We start from the raw sequence: 27,340 nt of genomic DNA, 5'->3' as shown, positions 1-27,340 counted from the left end.
TGGCCTATCAGTGACCTCCCAAAGCTCTAGTCTAGGCTACAGCTAACAACCCAGGAGTTAGTCTATACATGAATTAGGATTTTTTCATAAGAGACCAATTGCAACTAAAACCATGCGCTTGTATTATTTCTGACTCTCGTTCTGATAAAACAAATTTGTAAACGTGAGGTGATTCATTTCATTTAGGCTACTTCACTTGAAACGTTAGTGATCAGTATGGATGCTAGGTGGCCAAAAGAATTGATAATGAAGGCACATTTTACTCAACAGTGGAAGGTTTTAACCAAACAATAAATATAACGTTTGGGATACACAGGTAAATGCACATATCTACTTACCACCACATGCTTCCGCAGATTTGATGTGGACGTTTTGTAGACTGATAGCTCTGTACGGCAGGGCAGGCACATTTTGCATTGCATTATTATGTTATTGCCTCGTTTGTGTTTGAATGCAAAGTACTGGCTGAGATACGGCCAAGGATTTCCCTCGCTGTCCGGCACATCTGTTCCACGGGAATTCTCTTCTTGGCAATCCTCAACCTCCTCCATGACCTCCTTTATCTCTTGCTCGGCTACCTCAGCACCAGCCATCATCCAACGATACATGTAGGCTAATATGGATATTCCGTGCGCGCGCCTGCGCCAGTTTCCTTTCAGTTTAGGCCAATTGGGGGTTTTTTTCCCTGCATTTAATTTTTTTACTCAGTAACGGGCGGTTTTCGAATGTAGCGAAGTAAAATACTTGGTTCAAAATGTACTTGAGTAAAAGTAAAATTACCCATTTCAAAAACTACTTAAATTACAAATTACACAAAAAATCTACTTAATTACAGTAACGTGAGTAAATGTAATTCGTTACTTTCCACCTCTGATAAATCCTGTATCATTTTTGCCTGAGTAAGTAGGAGTTTCTGGGCTTTTTGTACACGTCTTTGCAATGGTACGACGCCACAAGTTTTGGTATCGGGTGTAAACAAACGACAGCTGCTCAATTCCCAATCCTCCCTGCTCTTCTCTTCCAGCAGGCATCATAGATCCATAGAATTTACCCACAAACATATTTTTATAGCATTCTCTCTCTCTCTCTCTCTCTCTCTCTCTCTGTTTGTGTGTGCATGTGCGGTTAAATGTAGAAGAGAAATGTGACAAAAAGGTTTGTTCATCTTAATTTACCCACAAATGTATTTATTCTACTTGAAAAGTGTTTGGCAAACCAGCTCCTGGATTTGGGACACAACAGCATCCTGAACTATTTAGTATTTGGCTTCAAACTTGGAAAAAAAATTGCGGCCCACTAGATGGTATGGTACCCAGTGGTTGAGAAACACTGAGCTACAGGATATGAACAACAACCATTCTAGGCTGTTTGTGAGGGAGAGACCTCAAAGAGGCTGAACCAAGGATTTAAAACTTTTTTACATTCTTTCAAAAACAGTTTAAAGAATCAAATGCTGTATTTTGTTGAAAAGTGAGATCACCCCCATCTGGTACAACTCAGAAGATTATTTTGAACTTTTTCTGATTGGCTCCACTTTGAAAGCATAACCATTTACTAGCCAGCAAGCAGACATGCCTCTGAAATGGTTAACTGCTAAGAATTATATGTTAGCAGCTGTCCTCATAGTCATTTCTAAACAATGTAGGTGTTCAAGGTATCCAGTTTCCTAACTGCCTTAATCTTGTGCTATTTTCTTCAAAAATAACTTGTCAATAAAACTATTTCATTTCTACCAACACTTAGCAACTGGAAGCTGGCCAAACCAAGCTGGACTTTTTCAGCATGGGGGACTGAAATAATTTCCAACAAGAAAATCTGATTTCTTTTGAATTTCTCAACAATTAATTGGAAACATACAGCATCAGTATGTCTCTGTACCTCTTATAGGGAGGGAAAGTGAAACACAGTGATCCTAGTGGTAGCGTTCCTAAGCCGAGAGCCATACTATTGAAAATCCCATAGACCCGATTTTTTAAAAAATCCCACGAAGTTATGACGTGGAACTTGTACACCCCCAAAAAATATGTTGTATGTGTTGGGATTATCTACTAACTGTGAAAGTATCAGGTGAAATTTCGCTGTCTTTTAAAAGCTCGAAATTGCGCCTAACCTGTCAGAAACGGACTACAACCAAACTGTCTAGTCAGAGTCGCTCATATTATGTCAGCAGTAGGCTTGATAAGTTTTGTTCTTCATACTAGCCCTTACGAGTGCTGACAGCTCTCCCTGTGAATAGCAGCAGTTGACTACATGCCCTGATCTGTAATGGTTATCCCCACGAGGGATGCATTTCTTATTGGTACAGAAATACTCCGCCAACCACGCTATAGAGGGCTCCGAGATGATGCTAAAAATAGTAACACTGCGCGTGCGCGGCCATCTTGGAAGTCACTCGCTCCAGAGCGCGCATAGAGTACATATCATAGAGTAAACATTCACTGATTCGTTTCCGCGTTAGAGGGCTTAAAAGCTTGGATTTTTTAAGAATTTAGACATCTGAAGTGATGGAGCACTACTGTGAAAGTTTGGATAAGCAGGCACGGGAGCGTTATGCTGAGAAGGTACATTTCATTGGGAATGTAGATCCATACACTGTTAGTGAGAAGGAATGGAAAGCTGACCCCAGCTTGTTGCCACATGTGACATACATCGATCTTGTGAACTATCTAGTGTTTCACCCAAGTCCATTTTGTGAACTAAAGGATTTCCAGAACTACAAGAGCATGGAAGCATACGATAGATTTGTGTCTGGTTGGGTCCGCGATGTGTCGGTGTTTACTGCTGAAGACGGAGAGACAAAAGTGATCAGAGGGAAAGTGTTACACTCGCAGAGTCTATCCCAGCCTAGTCTACACCCCTGGATAATAGTTGACAAGAGACATGCTATTTTGTGTGCACATTGCAACTGCATTGCTGGACTTGGGGAATGTTGCTCCCATGTTGCTTCCCTGTTGTTTTATGTTGAAGCGGCCACGAGACTGAGGGAAAGTACGACGGTCACACAACAGCCGGCATACTGGATGCTACCGGTAACTATGAAATTAAAATAACTATTTTAGTAACTATGAAATTCAAGACAATATTAACCTACCTGTCACAAAGTGATCAGAACAAATCCGGATACAGTCAAGTTGTCCTAAATTTGATCGGTTAATGGCAGCCAGCCACTGTTGTCTCCTCCGCTCGCTTTTCTCCTGTGCTGCAATTCCCTGGTTAGTCACGACTTTAGGGAGTCTGTGGAAGCTTTTGCCACCCTTTTCCCCTCGGTTACTACAGCCAACAATGACACACGTATTCGGCATTGTCACCCCTTTTTGCTTCGCTGAACAACAACAATGCACTGACACAGCGCGCTTTGACTTCCAATATGGCCGCCGCCGGGTGCGCGCTGACCTCGAAGCACTCTATACAAATCGGCATGTTGATGTAGGCTACTCGCCGGCCGCTACCTGCTACAGATTTGGAAAGGCGCTAGACTTGCAGTGACATCACATATGCGACGTTGGGTCCGTGTAGTCTTTGATCAGCTTATTAAAAAACATTCAAAACAATTCAAATCGGTGGAAAAAATAAAGTATGATCACCAGGATCGATAGAGCTGCCCGACATGCACAACATATGGAAGCCATTGTCTTAACTTTGAAATGTAACCCGAAATGTAATTTTTTGAAAAGATATTTCCATTCATTTTGCCATAGAGGTTGGAACGCATCCAGTAGGGGGCGATGAGATTACTTTCCCTCCCTATTTTCCACATCTTTTTCTCTCAACATCCTCACAGGTTTCACATCCCTCTGAAAATACAAATAAAATGAAACAGTAGCTTGGAATAACATGACAGTTTTAAAATGATTTCCACTGTCAGATTGTCAGCCAGGAGTCCAGTCTGATAAATTGAATCAGCATGCTTTCATTACAACTAAAAAAAGTGTTTGGGTTGTTGTTTTTTGTTTTTGTTTTTTGGGGGGGGGGTTGGGTGTGTTTTTTTTTGTAATTGGGTCTGTCTGCTAATGCTAAAAAACACAAAGTGATATGAGATTACCTGGGCAAAGTAGCAAAGGAAAAAAAAGTAGAGTGAATATGACAGATGGTAAATGGTAGACACGATAAATTCTCATTATGGTTACTGGTGATATGAATTTTTAATTTTATTTTCCTGCTGGCCAAAATCTTACCTCCCTACACCCCATAATCATTCCTTCTAACAGCTTGTGACTTTGATATATGCCATTTATTTCCATCTAGATAGAGTTTAATGTCTTATGCACAAAAGTCTGTGCTAACTCCTGGTAAAGCAGATTATAAACCATTATAGTTTATGACAGAAAATTACTCCATAAAATGAATTTGTTTCCTCAGCCAACTGTGTTGGAGGTGGTTATGGTTTTGCCTCTGTTTGTTTGTCTGTTCCCAATGTAACTCAAAGTAGTGAATGGATTTTAATGAAATATTGAGGAAAGGTGGGAAAAATTGATTAGATTTTGCTGCAAATCTGGACATGTATGTGGGTCCAGGATTTTTTTTTTTTTGGCCTGTTCACAACTTAACTCAAAAATTAGTGAATGGATTTGGATTAAATTTGGTGTACAGCTTTAGTATTATCCTAGGTTCAAGTAAATTGATTTTAATACTGACAGTACACTGGTGCTTGAAAGTTTGTGAACCCTTTAGAATTTTCTATATTTCTGCATAAATATGACCTAAAACATCATCAGATTTTCACACAAGTCCTAAAAGTAGATAAAGAGAACCCAGTTAAACAAATGAGACAAAAATATTATACTTGGTCATTTATTTATTGAGGAAAATGATCCAATATTACATATCTGTGAGTGGCAAAAGTATGTGAACCTCTAGGATTAGCAGTTAATTTGAAGGTGAAATTACAGTCAGGTGTTTTCAATCAGTGGGATGACAATCAGGTGTGAGTGGGCACCCTGTTTTATTTAAAGAACAGGGATCTATCAAAGTCTGAGCTTCACAACACGTTTGTCGAAATGTATCATGGCACGAACAGAGGAGGTTTCTGAGGACCTCAGAAAAAGTGTTGTTGATGCTCATCAGGCTGGAAAAGGTTACAAAACCATCTCTAAAGAGTTTGGACTTCACCAATCCACAGTCAGACAAATTCTGTACAAATGGAGGAAATTCAAGACCACTGTTACCCTCCCCAGGAGTGGTCAACCAACAAAGATCACTCCAAGAGCAAGGCGTGCAATAGTCAGCGAGGTCACAAAGGACCCCAGGGTAACTTCTAAGCAACTGAAGGCCTCTCTCACATTGGCTAATGTTTATGAGTCCACCATCAGGACAACACTGAACAACAATGGTGTGCATGGCAGGATTGCAAGGAGAAGAAGAAGATGAAGACGAAACCTTTATTTGTCACATGGACACTTTCAAGCACAGTGAAATTCATCCTCTGCATTTAACCCATCTGAAGCAGTTTGCTAAAGATCACGTGGACAAGCCAGAAGGCTATTGGAAAAATGTTTTGTGGACGGATGAGACCAAAATAGAACTTTTTGGTTTAAATGAGAGGCGTTATGTTTGGAGAAAGGAAAAAAACTGCATTCCAGTATAAGAACCTGATCCCATCTGGGAAACATGGTGGTGGTAGTATTATCATGGTTTGGGCATGTTTTGCTGCATCTGGGCCAGGACTGTTTGCCAAGGACATCTGTCCATGAACTGAATCTTAAAAGAAGGTGGGTCATGCAGCAAGACAACGACCCTAAGCACACAAGTCGTTCTACCAAAGAATGGTTAAAGAAGAATAAAGTTAATGTTTTGGAATGGCCAAGTCAAAGTCCTGACCTTAATCCAATCGAAATGTTGTGGAAGGACCTGAAGCGAGCAGTTCATGTGAGGAAACCACAAACATCCCAGAGCTGAAGCTGTTCTGTCCAGAGGGATGGGCTAAAATTCCTCCAAGCCGGTGTGCAGGACTGATCAACAGTTACCGGAAATGTTTAGTTGCAGTTATTGCTGCACAAGGGGGTCACACAGATACTGAAAACAAAGGTTCACATACTTTTGCCACTCACAGATATGTAATATTGGATCATTTTCCTCAATAAATAAATGACCAAGTATAATATTTTTGTCTCATTTGGTTAACTGGGTTCTCTTTATCTACTTTTAGGACTTGTGTGAAAATCTGATGATGTTTTAGGTCATATTTATGCAGGAATACAGAAAATTCTAAAGGGTTCACAAACTTTCAAGCACCACTGTCTGTGGCTTGGCGGAAGTATTTACTCTACCGAGTGCCATTCTAGTTTCAATTCAATTTATATATATATATATATATATATATATATATATATATATATATATATATATATATATATATATGAGTGATTCCACGCTTATGGGTACTGAAATGGGGACATGAACTTATTCACCTAAAACCATTTCTTTTTTTACCATCAGGTCACAAAACATGTAATCTTTAATGAATGATATGTTAAAAGATAAATTTAATTTTCTGAGATGTAATAAAAACATATTTATATGCCAAAGTCAAGCCTATGAGTTCCAAAATGATGTCTGTTACATTACTTCTGTTACGATTGTCCATCTCGCGTCTGTTACAAATTAATTACAATCTAGCTATATACCATGTTAATCTTATTGAAAGAATGTGTATGTTTATTCTACTACACATGTTTATTAATTATATTTGCTAAAACATCACCTTCCTATGTTTCAAAAAGTAATTCTACATTGTTAAAATTGAGAATATATATGTCCACAACACTTCTGTTACGTTCTGACTTTGGCATATAAATATGTTTTTATTACATCTCAGAAAATTAGTTATCTTTTACCATATCATTCATTAAAGATTACATGTTTTGTGACCTGATGGTAAAAAAAAGAAATGGTTTTAGGTGAATTTTTAAAAATAAGTTCATGTCCCCATTTCAGTACCCATAAGCGTGGAATCACTCATATTATATATATATATATATATATATATATATATATATATATATATATATATATATATATATGGAATATTATTTGGACCCTTTGATATGACACTTCAAACTGATCTCAAATGCATCCCTTTCCACTGACCACCTTCAAATGTTTCTACAACTTGATTAACTTTCATCTGTGGTGAACTTGATGGATTGTACATGATTTGGAAAAACATCTCTCTCTCTCTCTCTCTCTCTCTCTCTCTCTCTCTCTCTCTCTCTCTCTCAATAAATAAATAAATAAAACCCCAGTGCATTTCAGAGCAGAAAAATACACCATGAAGTCAAAAGAAACCCAAAAGTCCTGTGTAAAGGTAAGAGAACCTGCTAGAAGGAAAACAATCTCTACAGCACTCTGCTAATCTGGGCTTTATGTTGAATGGCCAAATGGTAGTCACTTCTCAGTAAAAGTCTGATATGGATTTGGCCAAAATGGATTTTGTGACCTAAAGGACTCTCAGTGTGACATCTGGAGGAAACCTGGTCAATATTAGACCTATAATGCACAGTGAAGCATGGTGGAGGTAGCACCATCATGCACTGCAGATGTTTTTCAGCAGTCAAAACTGAGAGACTTGACTGGACTGAAGAAAAGATGAACAGATTGATGTACAAAAACAACTTACTCAAAACTGCCCATAGGGTCTAAAGATTAGTGAAGCAGTTTGGGGACCAAAAGGTTGCCAGTTTGAGTTCCTGGACTAGCAGGAACAGCTGAAGTGCCCTTGAGCAAGTACCCCAACTGCCCCCCAGGCTGCTCTGGGTGTGTTGTACGTTGCTCTGGACAACAGCCTCTGCTAAATGCCTGCAATGTAATGAACCTTAGACTGGAACAAAGGTTTATCTTCAAACACCACACTGACCCTAAACACTAAGGCAAGACAATATAAACAAATACAGTTTACATTGTAAATGGATTTATTTATAATGTTTTAACAAATGTACTCCCAGTTTAGTCCTTCAGTTCACACACTTGCTCACACAGCAACTACATGAAGGATGAAGGTTAATGCATGTCCTCTGAATTACATAAATGCCAACATCCGCATAGGTTTAAATAGCAGGTTATGCAACATGACAGGAAAAACTGTGCTTGAAAAACCACATTAATTGCGCTGCTCTGAATATAAACGAGCTCACAGGCAGCCAACATTAGCTACCATCACACTAGGAAGAAAGCGAGACATACATTCCCTCCCAAACAGACAGTGCGACCAATTATGTTGTCATAAACTGTCAGCGATTAATTCACAATGATGGAGTAAAGCTTTGATAGACACACTATAACACCTGTTTCAAATCACATCATTATTTCAGTGTTTTACCTCATTACTAGCCCTAAATTGGCCCCATCTCAACTTATTTTTTTTTTTTGGAATGTGTTGCAGGCCTAAAATGCAGGAATGGCTGTATATGAACAAATGAAAGTTGACCCAACAAAACATGCAATATCTTGGGTTCATTCTGTCTACTATAAAACAGAAGTCAAAGAAAATTTAGAAATCACTGCTTTCTTTTTTTATTTGCATATTCTACAGCGTCCCAACTTTTCCGATTTGGGGTTATATTAAATAATAATACGTCAAACTTCTATCCATTTCTAGTTGCATTTAATGTTATGTAACAATTTACAAGGTGCTTTGTATTCTTTGTCCAATCTCATTTGCACTGTGAGTTATTACTCTTATGGTTAAATAAGAGTTTTTGGGAATGAATGTGCATTTCAAACAAAACTTTTGAAAGCGCGATCTCCCAGTTCATCAATCCAGTAAACACAGTGTCACTACAAATCAACCCAAAGTTCTTCTAATTGATCACTTCTAATCCTAGGAAGAAACATTTTCAATCTGACCTGCTCACCGAATGCTTGGATGTCACAGTTCAGATATCAATTCAACTGAACACCTACCGTATGAGAGTGTTTACAGAGTATTCTCCACCACCATCATCAAATCATTAACTGATGGAAGATCTTTCAGTGCTTATCCCTTTGATATGCCAGAGAATCTATTTCAAGGCTCATAATGGCTAAACGCTTTCCTAACACACTTTACATTGCCTTTTTTGTTTTTAAACATACCTCTATATATGTAAATAAAATATTTAAAATTGAACTCCAACTATTTTCTGTTTATTGCTTTAATAATAAAAAAGTGTACTTTTGACTTTTACCTGTACTGCTTGCGAGTGTCATATCTGCCTGCATTCGTCTCTCGGATCTTGGTGGCCAGAACTCGCACGATATTCACAAACAGAATAAAGTTGAGCTGCAAGGAAACCATAATGTCAATTTCAAACTTTTAAGTGCAGCTAGCATGCTAACATGGTAATGGCAGCATGCTAGCTGCTAGCTTGTTAACCATTTGCATATTATCATGCTCCTGCAATGACCTGGCGACTTGTCCAGGGTGTACCCCACCTCTCACCCATAGTCAGCTGGGATAGGCTCCAGCTTGCCTGCGACCCTGTAGGACAGGATAAGCAGCTACAGATAATGGATGGATGGATGGATGGATGGATGGATGGATGGATATTATCATGCTTGCTGTTAGCAAGCGAGGTGTTAGCATGTTCGCCCTTGCATGTTAGCATGATAGCTGTTCTGCTACAGCTCAGCAAGCACACTTTGCATTTTCTCTGCGGAAATGCAGTCTAGTTTATTTATTAACCTTTATTTAACCAGGAAAGACTAATTGACATTAAAAATCTTTTACAAGAGTGTCCTGGCCAAGACAGGCAGCAGCACAGTTAACAAAACATAGAGCCAATACATACATCCATACACACAACATTAAATAATTTACAGAATAAATTACACAATAAAGAGAATTTAAAAGTAATCAACAAAAGTTCATTAAAAATAGTACTCCAAAAAGTCAGGCAAAACATCTACAGCTGTCTGCAAATCATCTAAAATCACTTTAAATACATGTAATGGGACCAAATCCTTAAGTTTCAAGTGAATTTGTAACTGGTTTCAAGTAGAGGGTGCAAAAAACTTAAATGCCTTTTTTTCCAATTCAGTATGGAGCTTTAGAACAGAAAGTAAGAACAGATCCTGAGAACGAAGATTATAATTGTCCACACTTTTTTTTGACAAATATACACTTGAAGATACGATGGAAGCAGACCTAAAATACACTTATATACGAGAACCTGCCAATGTTTAAGTCTATGTTTGGATAGGGCAGACCAACCAATACGAACATACAACAAACAATGATGAGTCAGAGCTTTGAAATTTGTGATAAACCTTAGTGCTCCATGATAAACTGTGTCAAGAGCATGTAAACTAAGATGCATGCATATAGACCACATTCCCATAATCCAACACAGACATAAAAGTGGCAGCAACAAGAAGCCTCTTTCTGGCCTCAAAGAAAAGGCAGGACTTGATTCTGAAATAAAACCCTAATTTTAATTTGAGGGTTTTTTTTACCAGCTTTTGAATATGATACGCAAAGGAAAGAGAGTCACCAATCCAAATACCAAGATATTTGTATTGGGATACAGATTTGATCTCTGAACCCTGTAAAGTGATGATTTGTGGCAGGTTTTGGGATGCTGATTTTGCACGTGAAAACAAAACGAGTTTAGTTTTATCGGCATTTAAAACAAGTTTTAAATCATAAAGGTTATTACCTCGGCCGGGACGGAGTCCACCAGGGGACGAGATATTGTTTTCGGTGGGGTTTCTTTGTTTCTTTTTTTCCCCTTTTTTTTTGTTAGCAACATTACAGGAAAACAGCTGGACCAATCTTCATGAAACTTTCAGGAGAGATGGGAATTGGACTCAAATAGAACCTCCAACATTTTGAGGGTCATCTGGTCAAGGTCACCAAAAAGGTAAAAATCTTTTTTTTTTCCGTGATATCTTCTTTCATATCCGTCATATTTATGTCAAATCAAATCCAAAATGTTCATTTTTCAATTCTGCTTCCATTGATATGCTACATAATGGGGGTATCTCTCATAGTTTTCTTAGCGGTTGGGAGTCAAATGTCAGGGGTCAAGGTCACGAGTTTTCAGAGGCTCATAACTGGGAAACAGTTCAAGATAGAGAGATACTTAATGTTATCGACATATACTAGGAAGTCATATATGGGCTTTCATTTGGCACCATGACCTTTGACCTTGAAAGGTCATATGCAAGGTCATGGATTTTCAGAGATGAAACAGTTCAAGATAGACAGATACTTAATATTATTGACATATAGAAAGTCATATATGGGCTCTCATTTGGCATCATAAGCTTTGACCATGAGTGACCTTGAAAGGTCAAACTCAAGGTCACCGATTTTCAGAGGCTCCTAACTTTAAAATGGTTAATGATAGACAGATGTTTACCATTATCGACATATAAGAAGTCCCATTTGGGCTTTCAGTTGCCACCATGACTTCTGACCTTGAATGACTTTGAAATGTCAAACTCAAGGTCATGGATTTTCATAGAACTATAGCCTGACAACTGATGATTGAGAAATATTACCATTATCAACATATAGGTAGTCCCATATGGGCTTTCATTTAGCACCATGAATGTTGACCTTGAAATGTCAAACTGAAGATCAGGGATTCACCTTGTAAGGCGAATAGGCCAGACTGTCAGGCAAGGTTTGTTTTGCCTGGCAACACTTGTTTTGAACAGTACTGAAAGCTAGCTGCAATTGAACCTAGAGCCTGGGATGGTGTGGATGCGGAACTGTATAGTACTATGCCATCTGCATAAAAGTGAAAATTTGCATTGGAAACATTTTGATTAATATTATTGATATAGAGAATAAATAGGAGTGGTCCCAGGACTGACCCCTGTGGCATGCCTTTAGTTACCATGAGAGAATCAGATGTAAAACCTTCTGCCTGTACGCACTGAGTCTGATCAGAGAGATAGTTATGGAACCAACCAACAGTTTGTTCAGACAGACCAATGTTGAGTCTCTGTTCCAGCAGTGTATGATCTACAGAATTAAATGCTTTGGACAGATCGATGAAGAGTGCTGCACAGTGTGGCTTATTATCTATCGAATCAATAGAATCATTTACCACCTTTAAGGCAGCTGTAGTTGTGTTTTATTTATTTATTTATTTATTTGTTTATTTATTTATTTTTCCTGACCCCTGACTGAAAGTTAGATGGAATATAATTGCTGGAAAGGAACTCCTTCAACTGAGTACTGAAAAGTGATTCCAGATGTATGTTACTTTTATGAAAAGCACAGTCCAGACAAAGTCCAAAATAATGACTGGCTGTTGGAAAAGCTGAGCCATTAAATCTACACTGCTCCATAAAATAAAAATCTACTTTTTCTTTTGTACTTATGTTACACTATTACCAGGCTATCATCAGGCCTATTTGTATGAGCATGAGAATTTAAAAAAAAAAAAGTCTACAACTGCTTCTGCAATTTTCTCTGGGTAATGCGGCCACTCTGTGTGACTTCTTCTTCATTCTAATTCAATTTACTCAATATATTCCAGGCTAAATGAGATAAATCAAGTAGTTAGTGTTAGTGTTTAATTTATAAGTAATAAAATTGGGGGGGGGGGGGCATAGTAGTAGTTAGCATCATCGCCTCACAGCAAGAAGGTTCTAGGTTTGAGCCCAGTGGCTGATGGGGGCCTTTCTGTGTGGAGTTTGGATGTTTTCCCCATGTCTGTATGGGTTTCCTCCAGGTGTTCCAGTTTCCCCCATAGTCCAAAGACATGCAGGTTAGACTAATTGGTGGCTCTAAATTGACCATAGGTGTGAATGTGAGTGTGAATGGTTGTGTGTCTCTGTGTGTCAGCCCTGTGATGACCTGGTGACTTGTCCAGGGTGTACCCAGCCTCTCACCCATAGTCAGTTGGGATAGGCTCCAGCTTACCCCTGACCCTGCACAGGATAAGCGGTTATGGATAGTGGATGGAGAATTAGAGAGCTGTGAAATTATTAGAATTAGAGAACCTGAAATCCTCCAGAGTACTGTCCTACAAACACCCGTGAAACTATTAATGCTACAATGTCATGAGTCAAACATTATAGCTGCTTAATCAGTGGAACAACCCTGTGTGGATAAATTCAAAGCCAGATTCATCCTTCGCTGCACTTGACTGCACACCTTCCCAACTATGAACTGAAAAGCAGGCATTTTTGCATAAGCTTTGACATCTCAATATATTTTTGCACTTAAAGTGCCATTCTCCTTCCCAATCAAGATCAGCTTCCCAATTCCTAATTTCCAATTTATTGCAGTTTGGCAACCCACATCTAGCATACTTGAGTCCACTAACAGAGGCACTCTGGGCTGAATGAATATTTCCAACCAGATATATTAGGTTTATGTTCTTGCAGGAACCCTAGCTATTCTGAATGTCTCAAGCACATAGATCTGTTCTGACAAAACTTTTAATAGTCATTTGGGGCAGGTATAATTTACAATTACAAGTTATAATGTGTACAATAAAGGTTTTATTTTCTGAGTTCTCAAAAATTCACCAAGCCTCACAGCTGTATTACAGTATAAAACATTTTCAAGGGAAAACCCCCTGAAAACCACAAACACACTATTGATATTAGAAACAATTATCCAGTCAACCAATCATGTGGCAGCAATACAATCCATACAATCATGCAATCATGCAATGGGGGCGGTATACTACACAGTGGTGTAGTGGTTAGCACGGTCACCTCACAACAAGAAGGTTCCAGGTTTGAACCCAGCGAGGGCCTTTCTGTGTGGAGTTTGCATGTTCTCCCCGTGTCTGCGTGGGTTTCCTCCGGGTGCTCCGGTTTTCCCCACAGTCCAAAGACATGCAGTTAGGTTGAGTGGGGCGGCCTTGGGCTGAGGTGCCCTTGAGCAAGGTACCTGACCCCTGACTGCTCCCCGGTCGCTCTGGTGTGGCTGCCCACTGCTCTGGGTGTGTGTGCATGTGTTCACTGCTTCAGATGGGTTAAATGCAGAGGATGAATTTCACTGTGCTTGAAGTGTGCATGTGACAAATAAAGGTTTCTTCTTAATCATGCAGGGGTACAACAGCATAAAGGTGTGTGCTCCCCCTCCCCAGTGACAGATAGGGGACGCCCTCCAAGGGCATCCAAACTAGTGGTAGTTTAATTTCAATGGCTCTTGTAATCAGAGACATAATCACAAACAGAGTGACGTAGCTGGAGGAAGTAATAGTCATGTTTGATGTAGCCTTACAACAAAAGCAACAACGTGGTAGCAAAGAAAATGTTTTGGAAGATAGGTGTATATGTATAGGCCTCGGTGTAATATGAAGTCCGTATTTTACAGCTTAACAGTGGTCTAAGATGCATTAAAGAAGTAGACCAAGAACAAAAGTTTAAAGCTGCCAGAAGTTATATGGAATGTTTTAAGAAAAGAGAACTGGCATGGAACTGAAGGCTACAGTACATCAGCAAATGGATACACTTCAGAACATCGTGACAGTGTAATTACAGTCTGGAACAGCAGCCATCAGCCTCTGCAGGACTTTTAAAGGCATTGGTGATACTGAGGGGCAAGTCAGTAAGTCTTATCACTAACGAGGTGTAGCTAGGGTAGATTCTCAATGCCTTGTTCATGGTTGGTTTACAGAACTCATAGAGCAGAGATGATTATGTACATGTCATTGTGCTAATTGTGATGTGATGGAAGCCATGGCCTAATGCTGAGAGAAGCAGCTTTGGGACCAAAAGGTTGCTAGTTCAATTCCCTTACAAAAAAGAAGTTTATTCAAGTGTGCTTCTAGTATAGTTCTTTTAAAATAAGAGAGTATGCGTTCAGTTTACTTTTTATTTACTTATCAGAGATATACTTAATAAAGTTATACATAAGTATACTTGGCTTATACTGAAAAGTATATAGAAAAGTCTAAGTATATTAAGCTTATACTTAAAATTATGATCAAGATATACTTAACAAAAGTGTTATAAAGTATTAAAATATTTGTGCCTTATGTTTAAGTGTACTTGCCCTGTAGTTGTGCTTCAGCATAGTTGACTCTTAGGTATATCTAGGGTTCCATATAAGTGTTTTTTTTTTTTTTTTAATTTCTCCTGAGTGGGATAATTATTTTTTTTCTTTTTCTTTAGAGCTTGGATGTCAATTTCAGTTGTCATTGCCATGTTTTTATACTTTGGCATTTAATACAATGTTGCTTTAAATTTTGATTTTTAAAGAAAATGAATATGTTCTTAATCCTGAGTATCTGTTGTTATTTTGTGAATTCTTACCTTTATAACTTCATTGTAACTTAAGGTACAAAACACTTATAAAGTTGTCTACTGGTAGCATGTATGAGGTAAGGGTTAGGGCTAGAAAACTAATAGCATACCTAGAAGGGTAATTGCAGTATACTTCAAAGCTAAAAAGTGGACTAGATGTACGGTATATAACCAGTAACTAATAGTAGATTTCCAATATGCTATAAAGTATACTTTTATAAACTAAAAAGTGGATTAGAAGTGTGTAACGAGTAAACCAATAGTATATTTCCAGTATACTACGAAGTATACTTTAGTAAACTAAAAAGTGGACTAGAAGTATAAAACAAGTAAACTTTATAGTATATTTCCAGTCTACTATGAAGTATGCTTTTGTAAACTAAAGAGTGGACTACAAGTATAGAACTAGTAAACTATTAGTATACAAGTTTACTTGTGGTATACTTGCATTACAAAATAAACAACTAGTTGTATACTCAAAGTTTACTTCTCTTAGACTTAAAGTATACTTTTTATAAACTAAAAGTGAGCCAATTTAGTCCCAAGAAGTATTAGATTAGCTTACTTACAAGTATATTGTAAGTACACTGATATCAGTATACTTGGTATACAAAAGTATACTTAAGGAAATATACTTTAACTTTCCTTAAGTATACTTAATAAAATGAACTTGAAGTCTCATCTTATCTCTCATCTCATTATCTCTAGCCTCTTTATCCTGTTCTACAGGGTCGCAGGCAAGCTGGAGCCTATCCCAGCTGACTACGGGCGAAAGGCGGGGTACACCCTGGACAAGTCACCAGGTCATCACAGGGCTGACACATAGACACAGACAACCATTCATACTCACATTCACACCTACGGTCAATTTAGAGTCTCCAGTTAACCTAACCTGCATGTCTTTGGACTGTGGGGGAAACCGGAGCACCCGGAGGAAACCCACACGGACAACATGCAAACTCTGCGCAGAAAGGCCCTCGCCGGCCACGGGGCTCGAACCTGGACCTTCTTGCTGTGAGGCGACAGCGCTAACCACTACACCACCGTGCCACCCCTGAACTTGAAGTATACTTCTTTTTGATAAGGGTTCCCTGGACCAGCAGGACTGGCTGAAGTGCCCTTGAGCAAGACACTTCACCCCTAACTGCTTCCCAGGCTGCTCTGGGTGTGTTGTATGTTGCTCTGGATAAATCAAGTCAAAGTCCCTCTCATGCCAAAATCTGGTCTTCTCAGGCAGTCTCCTGTCCCAGTACTAACCAACTCTTTAAGGTGTATGGGTGTGGTGGCGATCTCCATTTCGATAGCCCTCTGCCTCTTGCCTATACAGCTAAGGTTACAGTGGGGGGCTAGTCCTCTGGTAACTGTGAGAGTTTGACTTCCCCACTTGCATCTGTATTGCGGCGTGCCTTACCAGGTGGTAGTAGGTACCATTTTTACAATGGACTTTGGTATGACCTGACCGCGAGTAGTACTCATGATCTCCCGGTCGAGAGGTGGACACGCTAACCACTAGGCCAACTCGCTGTCGCTCTGGATAAGAGTATCTGCTAAATGCCAGTAATGTAATGATATCCAAAAAAGGTTTGTTTAATCACATTTTTTCTTTGACCATTGTTTGGATATGAGTGATTCCACGCTTATGGGTACTGAAATGGGGACATGAACTTATTTTTAAAAATTCACCTAAAACCATTTCTTTTTTTACCATCAGGTCACAAAACATGTAATCTTTAATGAATGATATGTTAAAAGATAAATTTAATTTTCTGAGATGTAATAAAAACATATTTATATGCCAAAGTCAAGCCTATGAGTTCCAAAATGATGTCTGTTACATTACTTCTGTTACGATTGTCCATCTCGCGTCTGTTACAAATTAATTACAATCTAGCTATATACCATGTTAATCTTATTGAAAGAATGTGTATGTTTATTCTACTACACATGTTTATTAATTATATTTGCTAAAACATCACCTTCCTATGTTTCAAAAAGTAATTCTACATTGTTAAAATTGAGAATATATATGTCCACAACACTTCTGTTACGTTCTGACTTTGGCATATAAATATGTTTTTATTACATCTCAGAAAATTTAAGTTATCTTTTAACATATCATTCATTAAAGATTACATGTTTTGTGACCTGATGGTAAAAAAAGAAATGGTTTTAGGTGAATTTTTAAAAATAAGTTCATGTCCCCATTTCAGTACCCATAAGCGTGGAATCACTCCTATACCCAAATAAGGAGGGAGTAAAATAATGCACTTGTAGTCTTGCTAAAAAGTCATGCCTGTGTTACCTTCTGGCTCTCCCCTTTTAGTTATGCTGTCATAGTTAGTTTTGCCAGAGTCCCTGCTTGTACTCGGCACAAAATGTATACTGCTCCTACTTATTCAGGTGACATTGGGCATACCTAACAACCTGTGTTTTCTCTCCCCCCCCCCCAATCTGTCCCTCTGAGTTACATGTCAATCCTGAGATTGAGATGCTGACCTCTTCTGCTCCTCGGACCTGCCTGATCCATCCTGATGCCCTATGTCTGGTTGGATTGTCATCACATCATTCCTGTGGAGGACGGCCCCATATGGACAGTTGAAAGTCACACTTGGAAGACGCTCTGGACACTTATAGTCATGCTTTTATGGCTGAGGACTACAGAGTTGACTTGCTAACTTTAGGACTGCAGTTGTCATGAACAGTTTTGCACTCAAGTTTCCATCAATGAAGAGTTTATAACATCAACGAAACTGACTTCATGTTAAAACTGTTAATGTTATAGTCATGTTGTCTGTTGTTGCCCAAATGAGAATGGGTTCCCTTTTGGGTCTGGTTTTTCTCGAGGTTTCTTCCTAATGTCGTCTGAGGGAGTTTTTCCTTGCCACCATTACCACAGGCTTGCTCATTGGGGATAGATTAGGGATAAAATTAGCTCATGTTTAAAGTCATTCAAATTCTGTAAAGCTGCTTTGCAACAATATCTATTGTTAAAAGCACTATACAAATAAACTTGACTTGACTACAATGTACATTTTGCCCAAATTAACAGCTTTTCAACAGTAAGGATTAAGCAGATGCTTTTTTCCCTTTTTTATTTATTTTAAAAACACTGACACCCCAGCCTCAAATAAAGTTTGATATGTTGTGCGTTCTGCTCACCACATTTGTCAAGTGTGGTTATTTGAATTACTGAATTACTGTATCCTTCTGGTCCTCTCTGACCTTTCTCATCAACAAAGTGTTTCCACCCAGACATGCCATGGTTGGAAACCTGAGTTTAAGATTTGTTCCTGATGATAAGAGTTGCTCTGTGATTTTTTTTTTTTTTGGTCTGATCCAAATGTAATGTGGCCCATCACCTCAGAAGATTTTGACACCCAGATTATTTATTAGGTTTTTATGCCTAACTTTGATCATAAGCCTTTTTCTGTTTTCTGTAAGGGTACAAGCAAGCCAAACTGGGTAAAATCCAGCTAAAAGCTTGACTCATAAACCAGTATTTGCTTCCATCTGTGAAAAAGTGCCTCATCGACTTTATCACTCATTATCTCTTGGCTGCGTTTTAATTACGGGCACAAAACCAAACATTTCTGTTCAAGCTTACTTTGAAAATCGGTTGCTATCCTGTTTGGGCAATTAATTAATGAACAACATATTAAGGAGCCACAGCATCCGTGAGAGAGAGAGAGAGAGAGAGAGAGAGAGAGAGAGAATGAAACAAGCTGCCATGTGGGAGTCCATGATTCAATTTAGTTCCTACATGAAAAATAATACTCAAAAGCAAGAATTTTCAAGGCTTTCAACAAGGGTTAAGTGATTTCTTCAATTTGAAAGAAATAAAACACACCATTCTTAAGGTGTTAAATTAATTTGATGTTAATTACCATAATTACAGCAGTTGTTACCTATTTAAATTAATTCATCCAGCACTTCTAACCTCAGAAAAACACATCTAGAGATAATCAATAAATCTTCTACAGTATGTCGGCCCTATCAGTTTATGATAGGCTCCAGCTTGCCCACGACCCTACACAGGATAAGCAGTTATGGATAATGGATGGGTGGAATGGTTATCAGTTTATTGTGCTTCTTTTTTTAATGACAGATCTGTTGGACAATAGATTGGCACTATTAAGTCAGAAGCCAGTACAAAAATACTTACCTTTCTTCAGAAATAAAGTGGTCATCCTGTGGCTCCCATTCACTACCCTTTGCCTCTCGCTGCTTCTTTCTACTACCACCTTTGAAAGCATGATTTGGGGGGGAGGTTGTTTTTTTGGCACATGGACAGTGGACTAAGCCTTTTGTTTCGGGGGGGAGGTCGGTCCGGGTTAAGGGGATGTTATTTGTTGTAGATTTTAAACTTATTTCATCAATATTACCTGATTTTATTATTTTGGTGCATTACAGTACATTCATGTGAATTACAGTAGTAGCTTTTGACTATAAATTATATTGCACATGCAAAGTGTTAACAAATTAATGAAGCATTTTGCTGGAATAACGAAAATCAACTGACCTAGCTAATCTAGCTATCTGAGCTGAAGTAATTCAATTTTACCAATTAACAATTACTGTCATGTCATGGAGGCAGGTGCAAAAGCAGAATTCTTTTTTATTATTTATTCAATAATCCTTGAAAAACAAGTGTTGCCAGGCAAAACAAACCTTGCTCAGCAGCACTTATTTTATAACTATATGTTGATAATGGTAATATTTCTCAATCATCAGCTGTCCTATGAAAATCCATGACCTTGAGTTTGACATTTCAAAGTCATTCAAGGTCAAAGGTTGTAGTGCCAAATGAAAGCCCATATGGCACTTCCTATAAGTTGATAATGGTAAATATCTGTCTACCATCAACCGTTTTCAAGTTACAGCCCTCTGAAAATCCATGACCTTGAGTTTGACCTTTCAAGGTCAAAGATCATGATGCCAAATGAAAGGCCATATGGGAGTTCCTATATGCTCATAATAGTGAACATCTGTCTATCAGCAACCATTTTTGAGTTACAGTGGGGCAAAAAAGTATTTAGTCAGCCACCAATTGTGCAAGTTCTCCCACTTAAAAAGATGAGAGAGGCCTGTAATTTTCATCATTGGTACACTTCAACTATGACAGACAGAATGGGGGGAAAGAATCCAGAAAATCACATTGTAGGATTTTTAATGAATTAATTGGTAAATTCCTCGGTAAAATAAGTATTTGGTCACCTACAAACAAGCAAGATTTCTGGCTCTCACAGACCTGTAACAACTTCTTTAAGAGGCTCCTCTGTCCTCCACTCGTTACCTGTATTAATGGCACCTGTTTGAACTCGTTATCAGTATAAAAGACACCTGTCCACAACCTCAAACAGTCACACTCCAAACTCCACTATGGCCAAGACCAAAGAGCTGTCAAAGGACACCAGAAACAAAATTGTAGACCTGCACCAGGCTGGGAAGACTGAATCTGCAATAGGTAAGCAGCTTGGTGTGAAGAAATCAACTGTTGGAGCAATTATTAGAAAATGGAAGACATACAAGACCACTGATAATCTCCCTCGATCTGGGGCTCCACGCAAGATCTCACCCCGTGGGGTCAAAATGATCACAAGAACAGTGAGAAAAAATCCCAGAACCACACGGGGGGACCTAGTGAATGACCTGCAGAGAGCTGGGACCAAAGTAACAAAGGTTACCATCAGTAACACACTATGCCGCCAGGGACTCAAATCCAGCAGTGCCAAACGTGTCCCCCTGCTTAAGCCAGTACATGTCCAGGCCCATCTGAAGTTTGCTAGAGAGTATTTGGATGATCCAGAAGAGGATCAGGAGAATGTCATATGGTCAGATGAAACCAAAATAGAACTTTTTGGTAAAAACTCAACTTGTCATGTTTGGAGGAGAAAGAATGCTGAGTTGCATCCAAAGAACACCATACCTACTGTGAAGCATGGGGGTGGAAACATGCTTTGGGGCTGTTTTTCTGCAAAGGGACCAGGACGACTGATCCGTGTAAAGGAAAGAATGAATGGGGCCATGTATCATGAGATTCTGAGTGAAAACCTCCTTCCATCAGCAAGGGCATTGAAGATGAAACATGGCTGGGTCTTTCAGCATGACAATGATCCCAAACACACCGCCCGGGCAACGAACGAGTGGCTTCGTAAGAAGCATTTCAAGGTCCTGGAGTGGCCTAGCCAGTCTCCAGATCTCAACCCCATAGAAAATCTTTGGAGGGAGTTGAAAGTCCGTGTTGCCCAGCGACAGCCCCAAAACATCACTGCTCTAGAGGAGCTCTGCATGGAGGAATGGGCCAAAATACCAGCAACAGTGTGTGAAAACCTTGTGAAGACTTACAGAAAACGTTTGACCTCTGTCATTGCCAACAAAGGGTATATAACAAAGTATTGAGATGAACTTTTGTTATTGACCAAATACTTATTTTCCACCATAATTTGCAAATAAATTCTTTAAAAGTCAGACAGACAATGTGATTTTCTGGATTTTTTTCCTCATTTTGTCTCTTATTGTTGAGGTATACCTATGATGAAAATTACAGGCCTCTCTCATCTTTTTAAGTGGGAGAACTTGCACAATTGGTGACTGACTAAATACTTTTTTGCCCCACTGTATAATGGAAAATATGTTATTTTGACCGAAAGATTGACCTTTCCGATGACCTTGACCTTGACCTTCACCCGATTACGCCCAAAATTTAATCAGGTAATCTACGGACCATTGCCCACCTACCCTAAAAATTTTAAGTCAACCAGTGCAACCATTGAGATGCTAGATTGTTAACAGACAGATACACACAAACAAACAAACAAAGTGTTGCCAGGCAAAACAAACCTCGCCCGTCCTTTCCGGTGACCTTGACCCAATTACCCCTAAAATTTAATCAGGTAATCTACAGACCATTGCCCACCTACCCTGAAAATTTGAAGTCAATCAGTGCAACCGTCGAGATGCTAGATTGTTAACAGACAGACACACAAACAAACCGCACTGATTACAATATCTCGCCCTGCTTACTCCATCGTGGGCGAGGTAACAAACATGAACAGAGCTAGCACATAGAAAACAAGAAGTGTGATTATGAATGAAAACCAAAAAAAAAAAAATGAACATGGGCAATATACTAGGAATAACATGGTGGAAATCAACAGAAGTTTGATAATACAGAATCTAAAACGTGAACTTAAATAGTGTGAGTAATGGTGCTAAAGAAGGTGCAGCTGTGCATGATCATAGACATGTGACTGGGTGCAGTGGCTCAAGGGTTGTGTAGTCAGTAAGTCTAGGGCTGTTTATGGCACTGATTTGACAGAGATCCCCCCCACCCCCACCTTTACTAAGGCTCAGCCCCTGACACATGCACTTTGGCCATGAAGGGGTCTCGGACCGCTGGTCATCACGGCGAGGCAGAGCACGAGATTGGAGCAATGGCTACAGCAGAGCTCGAAGGGAGAGTGAAGCCCAAGGCAGAGTCTTTTTTAAACAGTGTAATTAGCTGCATTTTCTTTATGCTAGTTATCAGATTTTTTTTGTAGCTGCCTATTACCTCAGCCAACTTTGTTAGAGGAGGTTATGTTTTCGCCTCGGTTTGTGTGTTTGTTTGTTTGTTTGTTCCCAACGTAACCCAAAAAGTAGTGAAACTATTTTGATGACATTTGGAGGAAAAGTGGGCAATGAGCCAAAGAAAAATTGATTAGATTTTGACACAAATCCAGATATGTATGTGGATCCAGGATATTTTTGTCTGTTCCCAACGTAACTCAAAAAAAGTAGTGAATGGATTTGGATGAAATTTGGTGTACAGCTTTAGTATTATCCTAGGTTCGAGTGATTTAATTTTGATGTTGATCATATCTGGCTTGGTGGAGGTATGCACTCTACTGTGTGCCCTTGTAGTCCAAATTGTTATTGTTCTCTGAAAAAGGGGTCCCTGGCTACAAAACATTTGATAATCTCTGTGCTCGTGAATCTACCTGGGCCTGAGCAAACAGTCATAAGCATGAAAGCAGAAAACAGTCCAGCATATGGACTAAACTTTTGGCCCATGGTAGCTTTATCTGTGAGCTGAATGCTAGCTTACTTTGACCTTCAGCAATAAGTCACTTCTAATTAAAGTCATTCTTTACTTACTCCAATTGCTGTCAGAATAGGGACCTGGTAAATCCATTTAATATTGCCTGCACTCAGTTCCCAGCACCTGGGAGAAGAAAATATTGTAACTAATATGAGGAGAAAGTAGAAGTTTTAATTCATAATGACAAGACTAATTTGCTGGATCTAATAATTTCACAGGCTCTGTGTGAGCACTGCATGTATGTGTGTGTATTAACATGGTCGCTGTGCTCGTGTGCATAGTTCTGTGTCAGTGTGGTAATGATAATTGGTCCTCACCGTGCATCTGCCAAAATAGCCCTGACAACAGCCCAAGCTGACACAAAGAGAGCAGGAACACCTACACACACACACACACACACACACACACACACACACACACACACACAAATGCAAAGCATTATTATTATTATTATTATTAACACATTATTATTCATCATTTTCCCACACCAATAAATGCAGCACATCAACATATGAATCTGGAATGATTGACATCTACAGTATCTAGTTGTTTTCAACTGACTGATCCTCTGGAAGGCCCACCCTTTTTCCCTTTTCCCTTCTCCCTCACCCCATCTTTTATCCTGACTATCTCAACTCTCGCCTTTAGTCAGATTGTTAAAAATAGATCATGGTCTCAGGAAAAAATACTCGTCAGCAACTCTCAGAAACAAAAATGCAATGTTAAAAGACATGATATTTATTACTTAGGATTAAATTTAGGATTACGGTTGAGAAAACATAGAATCTGTCACCATTCAGCCAATTAATTTGAGCTTTGATGCCAAAAATATGGAAAGAATAGAAGAAAACTGATATGACTATGGCATAGAATGAGTATTGAAACTGCCTCCTCAGTTCTAGCAGCAAAATACCCCAAAATAGAGTAAAAACAAAAAACAGAAGAAGAGCAGGCTGCCAAGAGCAGACTGAACGTTCTGAAACCTCCAATCAGGACTCCGAACTAGGCTCAAAATGGCAAATTGCAGGGTATGACAGAGAATAGTGGACATGATAATTCAAGCGACAGAGCTTTAATTTTCTCCAGAACTTTGAGGTGATTTGGCTTGATTTGGAGGCAATCTGGCTGCCAGAAATACTGGAAATTGAGGCCAAGCACACTCAGTTAATCCTAGAGAGATCCCTTCATAGGCTAGATCCCAAACATGTCCCTTACTGAACCATTGGAGCCACTTACCGGTACCAACTGCATTAATGACTTCATTGGCAAGCAAACAGTCATACAGACAGTCATGCATAAGGAATTAAGAAAAATGAAGTAACTTTATAAATGTGAACTCACCTGAAACTGTGAGGAAGCACAAAGCCTTCAATGAGGCATGAGCTCAATGCTTTAAGATACACTCACTGGCCACTTTATTTCTGACATGTTGAGCTACTCATACGTTTGGAGATCCTCTAGATGAGGGCTGATGCTAATCTAACTAATTATTAGAAACCATTTTTGCACGGTGGTGTAGTGGTTAGCACGGTCGCCTCACAGCAAGAAGGTTCTGGGCTCGAACCCAGCGGCCGGCAAGGGCCTTTCTGTGTGGAGTTTGCATGTTCTCCCCATGTCTGCGTGGGTTTCCTCCGGGTGCTCCAGTTTCCCCCACAGTCTAAAGACATGCGGTTAGGTTAATATGGGATGGCCTTGGGCTGAGGTGCCCTTGAGCAAGGCACCTAACTCCCAACTGCTCCCCGGGCGCTGTTAGCATGGCTGCCCACTGCTCTGGGTATGTGTATGTGCATGTGTGTGTTCACTGCTTCAGATGGTTTAAATGCAGAGAGGAAATTTCACAGGTGTGTGATGAATGAAGTTGGGCTTTCTTTCTTTCTTTCTTTCTTTCTTTCTTTCTTTCTTTCTTTCTTTCTTTCTTCCTTTCTTTCATTTATTTAAACTATTTAAGTCCTTTTAAACAGTGCATTTCAAGAAAATGTATGAAATTTACCTATGTAAATTTTTACATTTTAAAATGCAAACCAAAAAAGTACCTTAATACATTATCATTTCTATGGAAATCGTTGGCATATGGAGTTTTATGGCAGATGCATCATATAAACAATTTGAAAAACATGCTCATATAATAGTTGATATATAGTTATGTTTTCTGTAGTGAGAGGATCATGTAATATTGTGGAAGGAGTCTCTAGTATCAGTTCTTTGTAACAGTCTGTGGAAAAAGATGAATAAAATGCTTCAAGGTGGTAACACTTTGTGTTGGACTGCATAATAACACTCCATCACTGAATATTTGCCCCACTGTCTTTTAATGTCTTATATAATTTAAAATGTATTTAAATTGTGTGGTAAATGTGGTATTTAGTTGGTATGTTGTCTCGACAACTCTTTATATACACTGCCCGGCCACTTTAATGGGAACTTGTTGTTGATTCTAAGATTCCTGTTCTTGGCTGCAGGAGTGGAACCCAATGTGTTGTTCTGTTGCTGCATGCTGAGATGCTTTTCTGCTCACCACGGTTGTAAAGAGTTGCTATGAGTTACTATATCCTTCCTGGCAGCTCGAACCAATCTGGCCATTTTCCTCTGAGCTCTCTTATCAGCAAGGCGTTTGTTTCCACCCACAGAACTGTTGCTCACTCACTCGATGTTTTTTGTTTTTCACACCATTCTGTGTGAATAATGGCACTTTGTGACAGACTTTGATTAAATACCAAATTAACATTGTACCCCAATATATGGTAATCGGCTTTATTTTGGCGATTTGTCTTCATGTACGTAAGTGATAAAACTGGACAGTCTTTTTCTTTCAATGCAAAATTTTTGCATTTATGCTAAAAAACAAACAAACACAAAACTAAAATGGGCAGTAAGTCTCAAACAAAACTGACATGCACTTCTAATTAACCATTATCACCACTCTAGAGACTGTTGTGTGTGAAAACCCCAGAAGATCAGCAGTTTCTGAAATACTCAAACCAGTCCATCTGGCTCAAACCAACACCCATGCCACAGTGAAAGTCATGCTTTGATATCACAATTTTTCCCATTCTGATGTTTGAAGTGAACATTTGACTTGCATGGCTTGGCATTCAGACAAAGAGTAAAAGAAGACTCGAAAGAATGCATTTCCCTGAACACTTGCACTCCAAAGCTTTCAGTTCTGCTTCAGAGATGATACTGCTCATCAACCAGAAACTATGAATAAATGAGAAAGCATAAGGGGCCGTCTTTAATCAGAGGAAATAGACAAGATGTGGGAGAGAAAGCACTGAAACAGGACAATAGATGTTCTGGACATGATAAATGACATGCACTGTCTAGCAATTGAGAAAAAGTAAAAATAAAAGTGGGTTTTAATAACAAGACGTTACTGAAAAGATGAGAGGAAAAAAGAAAAGATAGAGGGGAGGATGGGGTGCATGCCGAAAGCCAGACTGATTCAGGAAATTACTTTTAAACTGATATTTTAATGTGTATTGTGTGTATGTGATGAGAGGAACAAAGTGAGTCAGAGAGTAGAATGAAAGAAACAGAAAGAGAGTAGGAGTGTGAAAGGACCTCAAGTTTAAATCCTGTCTTCTTCACACTAAGCTGATTGGGCTCATTGTGTATTACCAATTAACACATTCCACATACAACACCCTGAAAAAGTTACACAATGTGAGAAAAAAAAAACACACAAAGAGCTGAACACTGGCCAAATCTTCAAGTTCCAGTTTGCCATGAGGTTATGAGCTTCTTCTAGATGACACACGCACACACTCACCCCATCCTATAAGTGTGAAGCCCCAGAGGTACTTGGAGTCAGAGAAGAAAGCCATGAAAATGAGGCTGTGTAAGTAAAGTCCCTCCACCAGGATCCAGTAGTAATTTGTAGCCAGGAAGTAGATAAACAGCAGTACAGTGATTTTACAGCCAACCTGCAAAAAGATATAGAGTGCATTTGAGTTTTGCTGCGTTTTCCTTCTATGTCTCATACCACGCTACTGAAGATGGCGATAATCAAGAAATAACACTCCATAGAGCTCCTATTCACTATTCATGATGTATTCCATATGGTGA

The 27,340-nt window shown here is 39.1% G+C and overlaps 1 protein-coding gene across 1 annotated transcript in view; it reads right to left on the bottom strand.

The window, feature by feature from the left end:
* pth2rb (parathyroid hormone 2 receptor b) overlaps nucleotides 1–27,340 on the bottom strand; it is a 158,825-nt gene that overhangs the window by 56,417 nt on the left and 75,068 nt on the right. Inside the window, exons 11-14 of the mRNA XM_060911211.1 lie at nucleotides 27,045–27,198; nucleotides 23,593–23,653; nucleotides 23,332–23,398; nucleotides 9,162–9,256 (exon numbers count right to left, since the gene is read on the bottom strand). Of these exons, the coding sequence (XP_060767194.1) occupies nucleotides 9,162–9,256; nucleotides 23,332–23,398; nucleotides 23,593–23,653; nucleotides 27,045–27,198 (377 nt within the window). The remainder of the gene's footprint in view (nucleotides 1–9,161; nucleotides 9,257–23,331; nucleotides 23,399–23,592; nucleotides 23,654–27,044; nucleotides 27,199–27,340) is intronic.

Source organism: Neoarius graeffei, chromosome 27, assembly GCF_027579695.1.
Source record: "Neoarius graeffei isolate fNeoGra1 chromosome 27, fNeoGra1.pri, whole genome shotgun sequence".
NCBI classification, from domain to species: Eukaryota; Metazoa; Chordata; class Actinopteri; order Siluriformes; family Ariidae; genus Neoarius; species Neoarius graeffei.
Note: the sequence above shows the minus strand (reverse complement) of the source record. Positions and strands in the feature narration are given on the sequence as shown.